Source organism: Mercenaria mercenaria, chromosome 13, assembly GCF_021730395.1.
Source record: "Mercenaria mercenaria strain notata chromosome 13, MADL_Memer_1, whole genome shotgun sequence".
Lineage (NCBI taxonomy): Eukaryota > Metazoa > Mollusca > Bivalvia > Venerida > Veneridae > Mercenaria > Mercenaria mercenaria.
The window spans coordinates 79,251,157-79,269,037 of record NC_069373.1 but is presented as its reverse complement, the minus strand read 5'-3'; the positions used below and the strand labels follow the sequence as shown (position 1 = coordinate 79,269,037).

General features: G+C 37.2%; 1 protein-coding gene across 3 annotated transcripts in view; it reads right to left on the bottom strand.

Annotated features, from left to right (window-relative positions):
• Nucleotides 1–270: 270 nt before the first annotated feature.
• The window catches only part of LOC123529478 (uncharacterized), a 36,975-nt gene continuing 19,364 nt past the window's right edge, over nt 271–17,881 (bottom strand). Inside the window, exons 2-3 of one of the 3 annotated variants that reach the window (XM_053522433.1) lie at nt 12,513–12,590; nt 271–4,794 (exon numbers count right to left, since the gene is read on the bottom strand). In XM_053522433.1, the coding sequence (XP_053378408.1) occupies nt 4,223–4,794; nt 12,513–12,590 (650 nt within the window). In that variant the 3' untranslated portion in view covers nt 271–4,222. Of the gene's footprint in view, nt 4,795–12,386; nt 12,591–17,881 lie in introns of all 3 variants that reach the window. The other 2 variants (XM_045309828.2, XM_053522434.1) reach the window with 2 other exon arrangements.

The window sequence follows — 17,881 nt, the reverse complement described above, 5'->3', positions numbered from 1 at the left end:
GGGAGTGCCGCAGCGTATTAATACATATTCACACAAAATAGCATGTACTGCCACAGTGATGCAGCGGCCATTTAAATATGTGACTTTTAATAAATAACATTAACTGTTTGTTTTATCTGCATATAAATACCATAGTAGACTATTGCAGGAAACAAGAAACGATAAGTTGTGCCACAGTGTAGTTATACCAATAACCACACAATGGACATAACTACCATAGTGTAGCAACCGTTTTACATAAAAATTACCGCAGCATAAAAATGTAGTATATTTTTGTTAATTCCTTCTATTTTCAATTGCGAAAAAATACAATTTTTACCCAAATACTGCATTATGCGCTATGGAAATGAGCACCCCCATTTTTCTGGTACGTTTTAGTCGTCTGCGGTAGCCCGCCTGCAAAACAGTAGCGGTAATGGAGAACCCCAAAAATATAGTCTGCATTTGGCGTCTCGGGTAGTGCGTCGGTGTACGATAGCGGTAGTCGAAAGGATATTATGTAGTGTATTTTGGGCCGGAGGCCTTTGTTACATTTAATAAACTTTTGACTTGACTTTGACTTGACTTTTGACCCATATGAACAAGATTCAATCTTGACCTATAGATAATCAAGATTAACATTTTGACCAAGTTTCATGAAGATATGGTCATAAAATTGCATCTAGTGTAAACAAGCGTTTCCTTACATTTGATCTCTCGACCTAGTATTATGTTCAACATGACCCACATTTGAACTTGACGTACAGGTCATCAAGACAAACATTCTGACTAATTTTCATATGTTTCAAACTTAAACTGTGGTCTCTTAGAGAGTTAACGAGCTTTCCCTTTGATTTGACCTGGTTACCTAATTTTTCCATCCAAAATGACCCACATTTGAACTTGGCCTAGAGGTCATCAAGACAAGCATTTTGACTAATTCTCACAAGTTTCAAAATGTTGTCTCTACAGTATTAACAAGCTTTTCCTTTGATTTCACCTGGTGACCTAGTTTTTTATCCCACAATATTTGAACTTGACCTTAAAGAACATCAAAATTAACATTTTGACTAAGTTACAAAGGATATTGTCATAAATGGGCCCTCTAGGATGTTAACAAGCTTTTCCTTTGATTTGACCTGGTGACCTAGTTTTTGACCCTAGATGATCCAATATCCAACTCGTCCAAGATTTTATTGAGGGTAACACTGTGACCAAGTTTCATTGAGATAGGGCCAAAATTGTGACCTCTAGAGTCTAAACAGTCAAATTGTTGACGCCGCCAGAAGCCGGGCGATCACAGAAGTTCACCTTAAGCACTTAGTGCTCAGGTAAGCTAAGAAATTTTCAAAGCTATATGCCTTTCAATGATAGCCATAAGTACTTGCAGGCTAAATTAGAAAGAGCAGACCTAGGTTTTGATCCCCCGTTTTTAACTTTACCTAGAAATCACCAAGATTAACAACACAAACAGAAGCTAGTACAGTATCCACAGGGAAAAACAGGAGTTTTCCTACGACTTGAACTTAAGACCCCAAATTTGTATGCGCCTGAAAGGTATTGTTGAAATGCATAATCACACCAAATTTCATAAAAATTCAATGAAAAATGTGGTTTCAAATACTGAATGAGAGTACCCCTTTGTGGGTACAGTGGCTCAACTGATCATTTTGTCTCTGTATAATAGAAATAATGTCCTACCCGTGTGTTTTTATGATATTTATTAAGTCCAAAAGGGGCCATAATTCTTGCAAAAAGCAGAATGGAGTTATGTTTCTTGCTGTACAATGTCAGCTTTTGATGGTGAACAAGTTTTGCAAGTTAAAAAACAAAAGCTTCAATAGTTTAGGAGAAAAGCTGGCCTAAACACAAAACTTACCCAAGAGATCTAATTTTCTAAGTCCAAAAGGGGCAAAAACTCTTGCAAAGGCAATGAGAGTTATGGTACTTGCTATGCAGTCAGCTTTTCATGGCAAATTACAGCTCACGTTTTACAAGAGATCACAGAGTGATCTTGGCGCCCACCAATGTGCCATTTTTGAGTGTTCAAAATTTCTAGACTTATTACTATATAGTAATATGAAAGTAGGCCACTAATGTAAAGGTCAAAGTTTGTTTCGGTACACAAAACTATGCATGTGGTCCAAATTTGAAGGCTGTAGCTTGAAAAATGTAAAAGTTGGTCACTAGGTCAAAATCAAGGTCAAATTTTATTTCGGAATACGAAACTATGCATGTGGTCCAAATTTGAAGTCTGTACCTTAAAAATGTGAGAGTAGGTCACTAGGTCAATGTAAAGGTCAAAGTTCATTTCAGTACACAAAACTATGCAAGTGATCCAAATTTGAAGGCTGTAACTTGAGAAATGTAAAAGCAGGTCACTAGGTCAAAATCAAGGTCAAATTTTATTTCGGAATACAAAACTATGCATGTGGTCCAAATTTGAAGCCTGTACCTTCAAAAATGTGAAAGTAGGTCACCAGGTCAATGTGAAGGTCAAAGTTTTTTTCAGTACACAAAACTATGCATGTGGTCCAAATTTGAAGGCTGTAGCTTGAGAAATATGGAAGTAGGTCTCTAGGTCAAAATCAATGTCAAATTTAATTTTGAAACACGGAACTATGCATATGGTCAAAATTTGACGCCTGTACCTTCAAAAATGTGAAAGTAGGTCACTAGGTCAAAATCATGGTCAAAGTTTTTTCCAGTGCACATAACTATGCATGTGGTCCAAATTTGAAGGCTATAGCTACAGAAATGTGAAAGTAGGTCACTAGGTCAAAATCAAGGTCAACTCATGTCAAGGTCCATCTTGCTACTCAAAAATATACATGTGGTCCAAATTTGAAGGCTGTAGCTACAGAGTGAAAGTAGGTCACTAGGTCAAAATCAAGGTCAACTCATGTCAAGGTTCATCTTGCCACTTAAAAATATACATGTTGTCCAAATTTGAATGTTGTAGTTATTGACAAGAACATTTTAAAAGCTTTTCCCTATATAAGTCTATATGAACCATGTGAACCCCGGGGTGGGGCCATTTTTGACCCTAGGGGCATAATTTGAACAAACTTGGTAGAGAACCACTAGATGATGCTACATTACAAGTATCAAAGCCCTAGGCTTTGTGGTTTGGACAAGAAGATTTTCAAAGTTTTTCCCTATATAAGTCTATGTAAACCATATGACCCCCAGGGCGGGGCCATATTTGACCCTAGGGTTATAATTTGAACAATCTTAGTTGAAGACCACTAGATGATGTCACATACAAAATATCAAAGCCCTAGACCCTGTGGTTTTGGACAAGAGGTTTTTCAAAGTTTTTCCCTATATAAGTCTATATAAACCATGTGACCCCCAGGGCGGAGCCATATTTGACCCCAGAGAAATAATTTGAATCATCTTGGTAGAGGACCACTAGATGATGCTTCAAACCAAATATCAAAGCCCTAGGCTCTGTGGTTTTGGACAAGAAGGTTTTCAAAGTTTTTCCCTATATAAATCTATGTAAAATATAGAAATAAACAAAGGGCCATAACTAACTCATAAATTGTTGAACCAGTCTGATTTTCAGGGGGACACAACTAGGGTACCAATACATCATTCTGACAAAGTTTGGTCAAAATCTCCCCAGTAGTTTCTGAGGAGATGCGATAACGAGAAATTGTTAACGTACGGAATGACGGAAGGACGGACCACTGACGCAGAGTGATTTTAATAGCCCGCCATCTGATGATGGTGGGCTAAAAACAATAGCTTTGATGTTAAGTAGAAAAGATGACCTAAACGCAAAACATTACCAAAAATCTGACCTAAACGCAAAACTTAACAAAAAATCTGATAAGTCCAAAAGGAGCCATCAATTTTGAAAAAAGCAGGATGGAGTTATTTTTCTTGCTGTACAGAGTCAGATATTGATGGTGAATAAGTGTTGCAAGTTTTAAAGTAACAGCTTTGATAGTTTAAGAGAAAAGCTGACTAGACATACAATGTAAACGAAGCAAAGCCAAAGCCAATGTCAATCAAGTGATCACAATAACTCATCATAGCACTTTTAGAGTGTCTGTTCATGCAAGGAATAAAGGGATGTGCAACACTACCCTTGCCCCCAAAGCAAATTCGGTTTACAGAATTTCACAGACAATAGCAAAAGGATTGTTTTACACTATCCACTGATCATACAAGCAATCTTTGGATTTGTAGTACAATGCTCTGCCTACTTTGCTATGCTGAAATGACAGCAAATCTAATCAGATGCATCAGCAGCAGCAGAACTATGGCACCTACGCCACTTGCCTTTTACTGCTTTATATGGTAATTCAGATGATTTTCCATGTCTACAGTTACCAAAATTCATAGATTCTTTATAGATTTTGATGGAGTCTTTCACATGTGATTTAAAATCAGCAGTATATCCGAAATCTTTATGATCCTGACTAACACCTGAACAAAAGAAGTCGTAATTTATTGCAAGCCACAGTGCAAATATGCTTCTTGTATCGAGCTTTTTTTGTTTACGTGGCAAAAGTGGTTGTTTAACATAAAACTTAAGTTCACTTCCCTCAAACAGAAGATCATGCTCAGGGTGATACATAAATATTTTGAAGGTCTCCTTAGAAATTGCTATTGTTGGTACTAAACCCTTGTTTAAAGTGAACGAAAAGGCAATTGCTTCTGCTACTATCTGATTTCTTGAATCCTCAAAAGCTGATGTATAAATTTCATCATCAAAATCATCTTCAGCTGTTTCTTTGGTAGTGGCTACTGCTACACGTCCTATTAAAATGTCTACACTTCCATGCCACACACTGCGATTACCTGCAAGAAGAAAATGGGTGAGGTTGCAATTTTCCTTACTTTCCAGCAAAAGAAATTCTGTAATATGGGGTTTCTTCTAAAAATGACTAAAATAAACTTACAGTGTTGAGATGACTCAATTCCAAGCCAGAAGGCACAACTACAATGAAATGAGAACACCCATTTGTATGCCTTGGAAATCTTTCACATAATAGCACGGAATAAATCACTGCAGTTTTAAAGAAAGTTGGGTCATAGTCAACCATTCATTTACTTGTTCATGTACCTTATTTCGTATTTCTCCGAAGTATTTCCGAGATGAATAAGCAAACCTTTAGAACTGACATCCCCCTTGTGTTAATGTAGCATTAAAGAAGTAACACGCGCACCAAACTTCAGAATTAACAAGATGTGTTCAAAAGTACACAATGCCCCCAGTTGCCATGAGGTACCTACATGTTAAATTTCACGACTTGAGTTTTGATTTTATAAGCCATGTTTAAGTTTCAGCAATGTTTAATTTTCATGTTTGTCCTTTACGGGTGACCTTTACCTTGTGATCTGAAAATGACGGGGCCTTGTAGAGATTGCAAGGAGGTACCCATATATGAAATTTCATGACTGCAGGTAAAAGGATTTTGATTTTATAAGCAATGCTAAAGTTTCACATTTGCCCTTTGCAGGTGACCTTGATCTTTGACCTTGTGACCTGAAAATGACGGGGTCTTGTAGAGGTTGTCAAGAGGTACCCATACAGGGAATTTCATGACTGCAGGTGAAAGCGTTAATATTTTATAAACAATGTTAAATTTCATGTTTGCCCTCTAAGTGTGACCTTGACCTTTGGACCTGAAAATGACACAGTCTTGCAGAGATTGTCATGAGGTACCTAAATATGAAATTTCATGATTGTAGGTGAAAGGGTTTTGATTTTATAAGCAATGTTAAAGTTTTGTGACAGACAGACAAACAGAGAAAACAGACAGACCAAAAACAATATGTGACCTTGACCTTGACACCTGAAAATGACAGGGTCTTGCAGAGATTGTCATGAGGTACCTACATATGAAATTTCATGATTGTAGGTGACAGGGTTTTGATTTTACAAGCAATATTAAAGTTTCATGTTTGCCCTTTATCAGTGACCTTGTCACCTGAAATGACATGGCCTTGTAAAGGTTGTCAGGAGGCACCTGTATATGAAATTTTATGACTGCAGGTGGAAGCATTCATATTTTATAAGCATTATCAAATTTCATGTTTGCCCTCTATGTGTGACCTTGACCTTTGACCTTTTGACCTGAAAATGAGTAGGGCTTGCAGATATTGTCATGAGGTACCTACATATGAAATTTCATGATTGTAGGTGAAAGGGTTTTGATTTAATAAGCAATGTTAAAGTTTCACGTTTGACCTTTAAGGGTGACCTTGACCTTTGACCTTTTGAAAAAAGAAAAAGTCAAAAAAATTCTAACTTAAAAAGGGGCATAATTCTGTCAAAATTCAAATCAGAGTTATGCGGATTGTTTCTCCTGGTGTAGACTTCGATAGTTAAGAAGTATTTCAAGTTTCAAGTCAATAGCTTTGATAGTAATAGAGATATTTGACGTTATCAAAAACTTTAACCAAAAATTCTAAGTTAAAAAGGGGCATCATTCTGTCAAAATTCAAATCAGAGTTATGGGTATTGTTTCTCCTGGTGTCGACTTTGATAGTTAAGAAGTATTTTAAGTTTCAAGTCATTGGCTTTGATAGTTACTGAGATATTTGACTTTATAAAAAAAACTTGACGATGCCGACTGCGACGCCGGGGCGAGTACAATAGCTCTACCTTTTCTTCGAGCTAATAAAAAGTTCACGTGGATTAATAACAATGGCACAGAAGTCTTTTTAGCTCGACTTTTCAAAGAAAAAGTAGAGCTATTACACTGCACTAGTCCCAGTGTCGGCATTGGTTAAAGTTTTTGATAAAGTCAAATCTCTCTTACTATCAAAGCTATTGATTTGAAACTACAAATAGTTATTCACTATGGGATTCCACACTAGGAGAAACAATCCCTATAACTCCGATTAGAACTTTGACAGAGTTCTGCCCCATTTTAACTTTGAATATTTTGCTTAAAGTCAAATATCTCTGATACTATCAAAGCTTTTGACTTGAAACTTAAAATAATTATTTATTATCAAAGTCTACACCAGGAGAAACAATTATGACTACAACTCTGATTTGAATTTTGTCCGAGTAATGCCCTTTTTTAACACAAATATTTCTAAGCTTTTGATAAAGTCAAATATCTTTAATACTATCAAAGCTTTTGGCTTGAAACTTAAAATATTTATTCACTATCAAAGTCTACACCAGGAGAAACTATTTCCATATCTCTTACTTGAATTTTGACAGATAATCCCCCATTTTAACTTAGAATTTTTTGGTTAAAGTTTTTACTCGCAAAACTCTAATTCAGTCAAGCACTTGGACAGCTGTTGATTATGGACATAGTTGTGATAATGGTGGAGTTTGTTTGGTTTGGGGGAGGGGGGGGGGGAAGAGAGAGAGAAAGGGGGTGAAGAGTGTGCCACTACTATATGAATACTCCTAAGTCCAAGTTCTAAAAACATGGCTAAATATATATATACTAGTATCGAAACCAAATATATACAATAGGGAAGTGAAAGTAGACTTGCGTTTTTATCAATAAATAATTTTATTACGTAAGTCAGGTAATGATTAAGAGTTAAAAATATTAAGTAGTCATAATTGTGTACATTTCTTACCAGGCCACGCAAAAAGCAAAGTAATTGTAAAAGCTTTATCTCCTCCGCCGGTCTATATTTTAGTGTATGTACAATTATCAGAAATCGGCTAGTTATCAGTTCCTAGTATAGAGGTCAGATGGAAAGAGTGACGTCACGCTCTATGTATAAAATGAGAGTTATGTTCTTTGACACAGCACTTCCCGTCAATGGCCTCAGTAAGAATTTAATATTTTAAAAAGGTATCTCTCAAAGTCGATGAGAGATGCTCTGGACAGTTTGTAACACAAAGGGAGGTAATAAAAAAATGAAGCCAACTAGAGTTATGGTTCTTAATTACTGCTCTTCCACACACTAACCACTATAAATGTGTGAAGCATTAAGTCAATCATTTACATGTATATACTTTTCAAGTATTACACTGTAAGAATTTTCAGACAAAGGGAGATAATTAAACAAGAGGACCATGATGGGCCTGAATCGCTGAGCTGTCCCCACATGACCCAGATCTAAATTTGAATATGACCTATAGATGAACAAGATGAACATTTTGACCAAGGTTCATAAAAATAAAGACATAAATGTGGTATCTATAGTGTTAACAAGCTTTTCTTCTGATTTGACCTGGTTACCTAGTTTTTAATCCCACATGACCCAGACTTAAACTTGACCTAAAGATCATAAAGATTAACATTCTGACTAAGTTTCATAAAGATGGCCTTGTGACCTAGTTTTTGACCCCAGATGATCCGTGTCAAAATGCGCCAGGATTTTATACTAAGGCTAACATTCTGACAAAGTTTCATTAAGATTGAGCCAAAATTGTGACCTCTAGAATGTTCGCAAGCTTTTCCTTTGATTTGACCTGGTCACCTAGTTTTTGACCCAGATGACCCAATATCGAACTTGTTCAAGATTTTACTTTCAAGAAGATCCATTGAAAAGTGTGGGCTCTAGAGAGGTCACAAGGTTTTTCCATTTTTAGACCTACTGACCTAGTTTTTGACTGCACCAGACATAGTTTCAAACTTGATCCAGATATCATCAAGGTGAACATTCTGACCTATTTTCATGAATATCCATCGAAAGATATAGCCTCTAGAGAGGTTACAATGTTTTTTTTTCTATTTTAGACCTCCTGACCTACTTTTTGAACACAGTTGATCCAGTTTCTTCTTTGACCTAGATATCATCAAGATGAACATTCTGACCAATTTTCATGACGATCAATTAAAAGATATGGCCTCTAGAGAGGTCACAAGGTTTTTCTATTTTTAGACCTCCTGACCTAGTTTTCGATTGCAGGTGACCCAGTTTCGAATTTGACCTAGGTATCATCAAGGTGAACATTCTGACTTATTTTCATGAAGATCCATTGAAAAATATGACCTCTAGAGAGGTCACAAAGTTTTTTCTATTTTAAGACCTACTGAACTAGTTTTTGATCGCAGGTGATCCAGTTTTGAACTTGACCTAGATATCATAAAGGTGAACATTCTGGTAAATTTTCATCAAGATCCATTGGAAAATATGGCCTCTAAAGAGGTCACAACGTTTTTCTATTTTTTGAACCTACTGACCTAGTTTTGGATCGCACGTAACCCAGTTTCGAACTTGACCTAGATATCATCAAGCTGAACATTCTGACCAACTTTCATAAAGATCCCTGAAAAATGTGACCTTTAGAATGGTCACAAGCAAAATTTACGCACGTGCGATCACAAAAGCTCACCTTGTCACTTTGTGACAGGTGAGCTAAAAACAAGGTAAGTTTGAGTTGTTGATTTCTATCAATAATTAAAGATTAAGTTTATCCCTCTCGTAATTTTCAAGTTATGATCTGGGCATCTTTTTTTCAAATAAGTGGAGATAATTCAAAAATTGGGCTAACTACAGTTATGGTTCTTTGACATTGCAACTCCTCTAACTGACCTCTATCTATATGTAAAGTATCAAGTCAGTCCCCTTACATTCTTTTGGACTCCAAACAAGTTTTTTTTACATAAAGGGAGATAATTCAAAAATGGAATCAGCTAGAGTTATAGCCCCTGCTTACCTTACTTCCTTTCAATGACCTCTATATTTGTGTGGAGTATCAAGTCATTCCTTCTTATACTTTTCAAATCATGCTCCAGACAAACTTTTTTTACAGAAGGGGAGATAACTTAAACATGAGATCAGCTAGAGTTATGGTCCTTTGACACTGCACTTCCTCTCACTGACCTCTATCAATACGTAAAGTATCAAGTCAATCCCATTTATACTTTTGGACTTGCTGCGGTCAAGCTTTTTAAAAACAAGAGGGTCATGACTGCCCAATATCCCTCATCAGTTAAACTTTGCTTTGAAATCATAAAGATACAAACTTTTCCTTTGATTTTAGTAGTGACCTAGTTTCTGACACTACATGACCCAGTTTCGAACTTGACCAAGTTTTATGATGATATTATCATAAATGTGGCCTTAGAAGTGTTAACAAACTTTTTCTCTGATTTGACCATTTATTTATTTATTTTGTTGGGTTTATTGTCGCACCGACACAATTTTAGGTCATATGGCGACTTTCCAGCTTTAATGGTGGAGGAAGACCCCAGGTGCCCCTCTGTGCATATTTCATCACGAGCGGGCACCTGGGTAGAACCACCGACCTTCCGTAAGCCAGCTGGATGGCTTCCTCACGTGAAGAATTCTACGCCCCAAATGAGGTTTCGAACCCACATCGATAAGGGGCAAATGGTTTGAAGTCAACGACTCTAACCACTCGGCCACGGAGGCCCCCCTGATTTGACCAGGTGACCTACTTTTTGAACCCATATGACCCAGTTTTAGTTATGGCACAGGAATCATCACGATAAACAAGCTGACCAAGTTTCATAAAGATAAGGTCATGAATGTGGCCTCGGGATTGTTAACAAGCTTTTCTTTTAATTTCATCTGGTGACCTTTTTGACCCAACATGACCCAGTTTAAACTTGGCCTAGAGATCATCAAGACAAACATGCTTTGCAATGATGTAAATGAAACCTCTATATGGCTCAAATGGCGAAAATAGAAAATTTTGTCTTTTTCAGGGACAGTAATTCGAGCCCACAATAGAATCTACCTAGTTTTTAAAAGCAACTGAGATATTATTGACTTAAGTTGTAAGTATGGTTAAAATCGAACGTAAAATGTTGCTTCTATCATGTTCACAAGGTAAAAATTAACAAATTTTGGATCTTTCAGAGATCAATCAGGAGCCGTAACTATGAAATTATGATTGGATCTGACGGATTTGTCATAGATCTATTATTGTTTAAGATATTTTTCAAGTTTGTATCAAATCAAAGCATAAATGAAGTCTCTATATGGCTGCAAACACCAAAATAACAAGTGTCGGTCCTTTTAAGAGACCATAATTCGAGAACCAATGATCGGATCTGGTCAGTTTTAAAAAGGAACCAAGATACTTTGCCAATACAAATTGTGTGTAGGTTTGATTAAAATCAATTGCAATATGTGGCCTTTATCGTGTTCACAAGCCAAAAATTGCATTTTTTTGCCTTTAAAGGGACCATAACATTGGAACCAGGTAGAAGGTGACATATGGGTATTTTTTGTGAATTATTTCAAAATCGGACCATCTGTTTAGATGTTGCTTGAAGTTTTTTTCTATTTTTAGATCTGGCACCCCAATGTGCAACCAAGTGGAACGGTTTGAACAATTTTGGCAGAGGACCATCCAAGGAACATCATGGCCAAGTTTCATCAAAATCCATTCAAGGGTTTTGGAGGCGATGTCACAGCTGTCGATGATGGATGACTCGACAGACGTACACAGTGTGATCATAATATTACCTTACCATGTGCTTAGGTGAGCTAAACGAGAGTACGACATTTAACCTAGTGACCCAGTTTCTGACATCAAATAACCCAGTTTCATACTCTTCCCAGTTTTCAAGGAGAAAAACAATCTGATTAAATTCAATGAAGATTGGGGCAAAAATGTGTCTCTAGTGTTAGCAAGATTTTTCATTGATTTGGACTAGTGACCTAGTTTTTGATCCATCCGAGATATCATAGACAAATATTCTGACCAATTTTCATTAAGACTGGATCAAAAATGTGGTCTCTCCAGAGGTTACAAGCATTTTCTTTGATCTAGGTCATCAAGACATGCATTCTGATCAACTCTCACAAGTTTTAATCTTAAACTGTGGTTTCTTAAGAGTGTAAATAAGATTTTCCTTTGATTCAACCTGGTGAGCTAGTTTTTGACCTAACATGACCAAGATTCAAACCTGACCTAAAGATCATCAAGATTAACATTCTCACCAAGTTTCATGAAGATAGGATCATAAAAGTGGCCTCTCAAGTTTTAACAAGCTTTTCCTTTGATCTGATCTGGTGACCTAGATTCTGACCCCAGAATATCCAGTTTCGAAATTGTCCATGATTTTATTGAGGGTAACATTCTAAAACAGTTGTATTAAGATTGGGCCAAAATTGTGACCTGTAGTGTTAACAGTCATAATTGTTGATGACAGACACAAGGCGATCACAAAAGCTCACCCCAAGCATTTCGTGCTCAGGTGAGCTAAAAACCAGTTTTGTCCACAAAAGTATATCTGGGCAAGCATAAAAATTATTTCTGCAGCCTTTTGGTTGATTCCCCTACTTCAAAATGAATGATCATGACACGAAAGTGCCGTCTGGATGGAAGACTGGACAATTCCAAAACAATGTCCGTCTGCATTTTTTGAGGGACTAAATTGTACACAAGCTTAGAATCGGCAATTTCAAGGGCCATAACTCATATGCATGGTATGATACACAATTCTAAAACCACCTTTAAGTTAATACTCCCGTTTATTACTTACCAAAGCTACAGTCACCTATGGTTATCTGATTTTTACATCCACAAGGACACCGTATATGTCTCTCTGGATAAGAAATATCTATCACCATCTCACGACTAACTGCTAACTTCTTTAAAACATGATTACCAAGAATTGCTGCCCATTCGCTTTCTTTCATTGGCTCATCAGTCAGTTTTTCCTGGTCTTCTACAATCTTTTGCACTGCTATAAAAATAAATTTGTTTGTTTGTTTTGGGTTTAACGCCGTTTTTCAACAGTATTTCAGTCATGTAACGGCGGGCAGTTAACCTAACCAGTATTCCTGGATTCTGTACCAGTACAAACCTGTTCTCCGCAAGTAACTGCCAAATTCCCCACATGAATCAGAGGTGGAGGACTAATGATTTCAGACACAATGTCGTTTATCAAATAGTCAAGGAGAACATACGCCCCGCTTGAGGATCGAACTCCCGACCCCGAGATCCATAGACCAACGCTCTTACCTACTGAGCTAAGCGGGCGGGCTGCTATAGAAACAAGAGGACCATGATGGTCCTGAATCGCTCACTTATCCCCACATGACGCAGATCCAAATTTGACCTAAAGATCATCAACCAAGTTTCATTAAAATACGGTCATAAATATGGCTTTTAGACACGGGTGGAAAACGCGCAATCCAATTCCCACTGGGAATACGCAAAAAATGGGTTGCGCGACTTCCGGTGCTGGTGTTGTGCATCAATATATACAAAATCGAGGTAGGTGGGTTTTTGTTTTTGTAAATAATTACACATTTACGAGTGCTTTCGAAAAAAAGCAAAATGCTATTCGACACAAAAATGAATAAGGATCATATGTGTGAAATACCAACTTATTAATTTAAGAATCAGCTCTGTTATCACGAAAACTCTGCTGGCTCGAGCTGTCAAAAAGGCATGGAATCTTGAAAAATGCAAATTTTCTAACTCTTGTGCCTTCTTTCTGGAAATGTGACGCTTCGAATGATCAAACACATGTAAAACAGTCATGAATATTACATACACTTGAATGAAATGTTGCTTTTGGGGGAAAGATTGGCAAAAAAATAATCAGGAATGGGGTTGCGCACCGGGAATGGAGTTGCGCGTATACATTATACACATTATGATGTATATGAGCAACTCCATTCCCGGTGTGCAACCCCATTCCCGATGATTATTTTGTCAATTATGTCCCCGTAAGCAGGATTTGAAACAAATAATTTTGATATTCGTTACTTCATAACAGTTGAGTTATCATAAAAAGCATCAGATGTCCTCAGATTAGGCATATGAGGTCAGAAACTGCCATTTTTGTTGATTTCATACTTTTTTCACGTTTCGTGACGCCAGAGTTTTTGTGATAATAGAGCCGAATCATAAATTACAAACCAGATATTTTACACATATGATATATTATCATATCTGTGTTGAATAGCATTTTGCTTTTTTCGAGAAAATTTATTCTTGTCTCATACTAAGCAAAATCATAACTTCACATACCTCAATTTCGTCTTTTTTTACGCGCAACACCAGCACCGGACGTTGCGCAACCCATTTTAAGCGTATTCCTGCCGGGAATTGGATTGCGCGTTTACCACCCGTGATAGAGTGTTAACTAGCTTTTCTTTCGATTTGACCTTGTGACCTAGTTTTTGACCCATCATGACCTAAATTCCAATATGACCTAAAGATGAACAAGATGAACAAGGTTCATAAAAATAAAGACATAAATGTGGTACCTATAATGTAAAAGCATTTCTTCTGATTTGACCTGGTGACCTAGTTTTTGATCCCACATGACTCAGATTTAAAACTGACCTAAAGATCATAAAGATTAAAATTCTGACTAAGTTTCATAGAGCTTTTGTCATAAATGTGGCCTCTAGAGTGTTAACAAGCTTTTTCTTTGATTTGACCTTGTGACCTAGTTTTTGACCCCAGATGATCCATGTCAAACTGCGCCAAGATTTTATTAAGGGTAATATTCTGACCAAGATTCATTAAGATTGAGCCAAAATTGTGACCTCTAGAGTGTTAACAAACTTTTCCTGTGATTTGACCTGGTGACCTAGTTTTTGACCCCAGAAGATCCAATATCGAACTTGTCAAAGATTTTTTTAAGGCTAACATTCTGACAAAGTTTCATTAAGATTGAGCCAAAATTGTGACCTCTAGAATGTTCGCAAGCTTTTCCTTTGATTTGACCTGGTCACCTAGTTTTTGACCCAGATGACCCAATATCGAAATCGTCCAAGACTTTATTGAGGGAAAAATATGGCCTCTAAGGAGGTCACAAGGTTTTTCTATTTTTAGACCTACTGACCTAGTTTTGATCACAGTTGACCCAGTTTCGAACTTGACCTAGATATAGTCAAGACAAACATTCAGACCAATTTTCATACAGATCCCATGAAAAATATGGCCTCTATAGAGGTCACAAGGTTTTTCTACTTTTAAACCTAGTGACTTAGTTTTTGACCGCAGTTGACCAAGTTTCGAACTTGATCTAGATATAGTCAAGACAAACAGTCAGACCAACATTCATACAGATCCCATGATAAATATGGCCTCTAGAGAGGTCACAGGGTTTTTCTATTTTTAGACCTACTGACCTAGTTTTTAATCGTAGGTGACCCAGTTTCAAATTTGACCTAGGTATCATTAAGATGAACATTCTGACCAATTTTCATGAAGATCCATTGAAAAATATGGCCTCTAGAGAGGTCACAAGGTTTTTCTATTTTTAGATCTACTGACCTAGTTTTTGATCGCAGGTGACCCAGTTTCAAATTTATCCTAGATATCAACAATGTGAACATTCTGACCATTTTTCATGAAGATCCATTGAAAAATATGGCCTCTAGAGAGGTCACAAGGTTTTTATATTTCTAGACCTACTGACCTAGTTTTTGAACGCAGGTGACCCAGTTTCGAACTTGACCTATGTATCATCAAGGTGAACATTCTGACTTATTTTCATGAAGATCCATTGCAAAATATGGCCTCTAGAGAGGTCACAAGGTTTTTATATTTCTAGACCTACTGACCTAGTTTTTGATCGCAGGTGACCCAGTTTCGAATCTGGCCTAGATATCATAAAGGTGAACATTCTGACCAATTTTCATGAAGATCCATTGAAAAATAAGGTCTCTAGAGAGGTCACAAGGTTTTTTTTATTTTTAGACCTACTGACCTAGTTTTGGATCGCACGTAACCCAGTTTCGAACTTGACCTAGATATCATCAAGATGAACATTCTGACCAACTTTCATAAAGATCCAATGAAAAATGTGACCTCTAGAGTGGTCACAAGCAAACGTTTACGCACGAACGCACGCACGGACTAACGCACGCACGCACGGACCGACGACGGACGCTGCGCGATCACAAAAGCTCACCTTGTCACTTTGTGACAGAACTGTTTGAACAATTTTGGTAAGGCCCCATCCAAGGAACAATCCGGCACCATCCAAGGAACAATCCTCTTGCGTTTGGCTGAAATTGGCCCAGAAATTAAGCAGCAGATGGCGTTTAAAGAATTTTCTTTTTCTAGTTCTGGCGGACATTTTGTTTAGAGCAGCCTAACCGTTTGAACAACTTCTGTAAAGGACCATCCAAAAAATAATCCTGTGAAGTTTGAAATTGGCTCAGTGGTTAAGGAAGAGATGTCGTTTAAATGTTATTCCATTTTTAGCTCTTGTGGCCATTTTGTTTAGCAGAGCGGAACCTTTTGAGCAATTTTGGTATAGGGCCATCCTGTGAAGTTTGGTTGAAATTTGCCCACTGGTTAAGGAAGAGATGTCATTTTAAGGTTATTCTATTTTTAGCTGTAGCGGCCATTTTGTTCAGCAGAGCAGAACCATTAGGGCAATTTTGGTAAGAACATCCAAGAAACACTCCTTTTAGGTTTGGTTGAAATTGGGCCAGTGGTTAAGGAGATGTCGTTTAAATGTTATTAGAGATACTTTTAGCTCTGGCGGCCATTTTATTTAGCAGAGCAGAACCATTTGAGCAATTTTGGTAAGGGACCATCCTAGGAACAATCCAGTGAAGTTTGGTTGAAATTGGCCCAGTGGACAGTGGTTAAGGAAGAGATGTCGTTTAAAGGTTTTTCTTTTTTTAGCTCTGGTGGCCATTTTGTTTAGAGGAGCGGAACGATTTGAGCAATTTTAGTAAGGGACCATCCAAGGTGCAATCCTGTGAAATTTGATCACTAAAGCTCTCCCTTGAGCACTTTGTGCTCAGGTGAGCTAAAAAAACTAGAACTGTCACATGAGTGACGAATTATACCCCCACAATACCGCCTTGTCACAGAAGTATGGCAACTATAAGAAAGGAATGGCCACTTGACCTGTATTTCATGATATAACATCTATGTACCAAAATTTAGGATCCCAGGCCAAAGCATTCTCAAGTTACCATCCAGAAACCATTTAAGTGTTCCATGTCACTGTGACCTTGACCTTTGAACTACTGAAATCAAAATCATAAGAGGTCATCTGCTGGCCATGACCAACCTCCCTATCAAATGTAATGACCCTAGGCCCAAGAATTCTCAAGTTATCACCCAGAAACCATTTAATTGTTCAGTGTCACTGTGACCTTGACCTTTGACCTACTGACCCCAAAGTCGATCTTGACCTGTATGTTCTGATGTTGCATCTGTTTACCAAAAATTATGATCCTAGGCCTAAGCGTTCTCAAGTTATCATCCGGAAACCGTTTTACTATTAAGGGTCACTGTGACCTTGACCTTTGACCCCAAAGTCGAACTTGACCTGTATTTTCTGATGTTGCACCTGTGTACCAAAAATTAAGATCCTAGACCTAAGCGTTCGCAAGCTATCGTCCGGAAACCGTTTTACTATTAAGGGTCACTGTGACCTTGATCTTTGACCTACTGACCCCAAAGTCGAGCTTGACCTGTATTTTCTGATGTTGCACCTGTGTACCAAAAATTATTAACATCGGTCAAACCGTTCATGAGTTATCATCTGGAAACCATGACAAGACTTGTCCGTAAGACAGTGCGCTCTAATTTTCTCAGTGCTTGACTCTGAATAAATTCAAGGCTTTGCCAGTGAAAAAAAATCTAAGTTAAAAAGGGACATAACTCTGTCAAAATTCAAATCAGAGTAATGGGGATTGTTTCTCCTAGTGTAGACTTTGATAGTAAATAACTATTGTAAGTTTCAAGTCAAAAGCTTTAATAGTAACAGAGATATTTGACTATCAAAATTTTAACAAAAAATTCTAAGTTAAAAAGGTGCATAATTCTGTCAAAATTCAAATCAGAGTTATGGGGATTGTTTCTCCTGGTGAAGTCTTTGATAGTAAATAACTATTGTAAGTTTCAAGTCAAAAGCTTTAATAGTAACGGAGATATTTGACTTTATCAAAATTTTAACAAAAATCAGAGTTATGGGGATTGATTCTCCAGGTGTAGTCTTTGATAGTAAAGAAGTATTTCAAGTTTCAAGTCAATAGCTTTGATGGT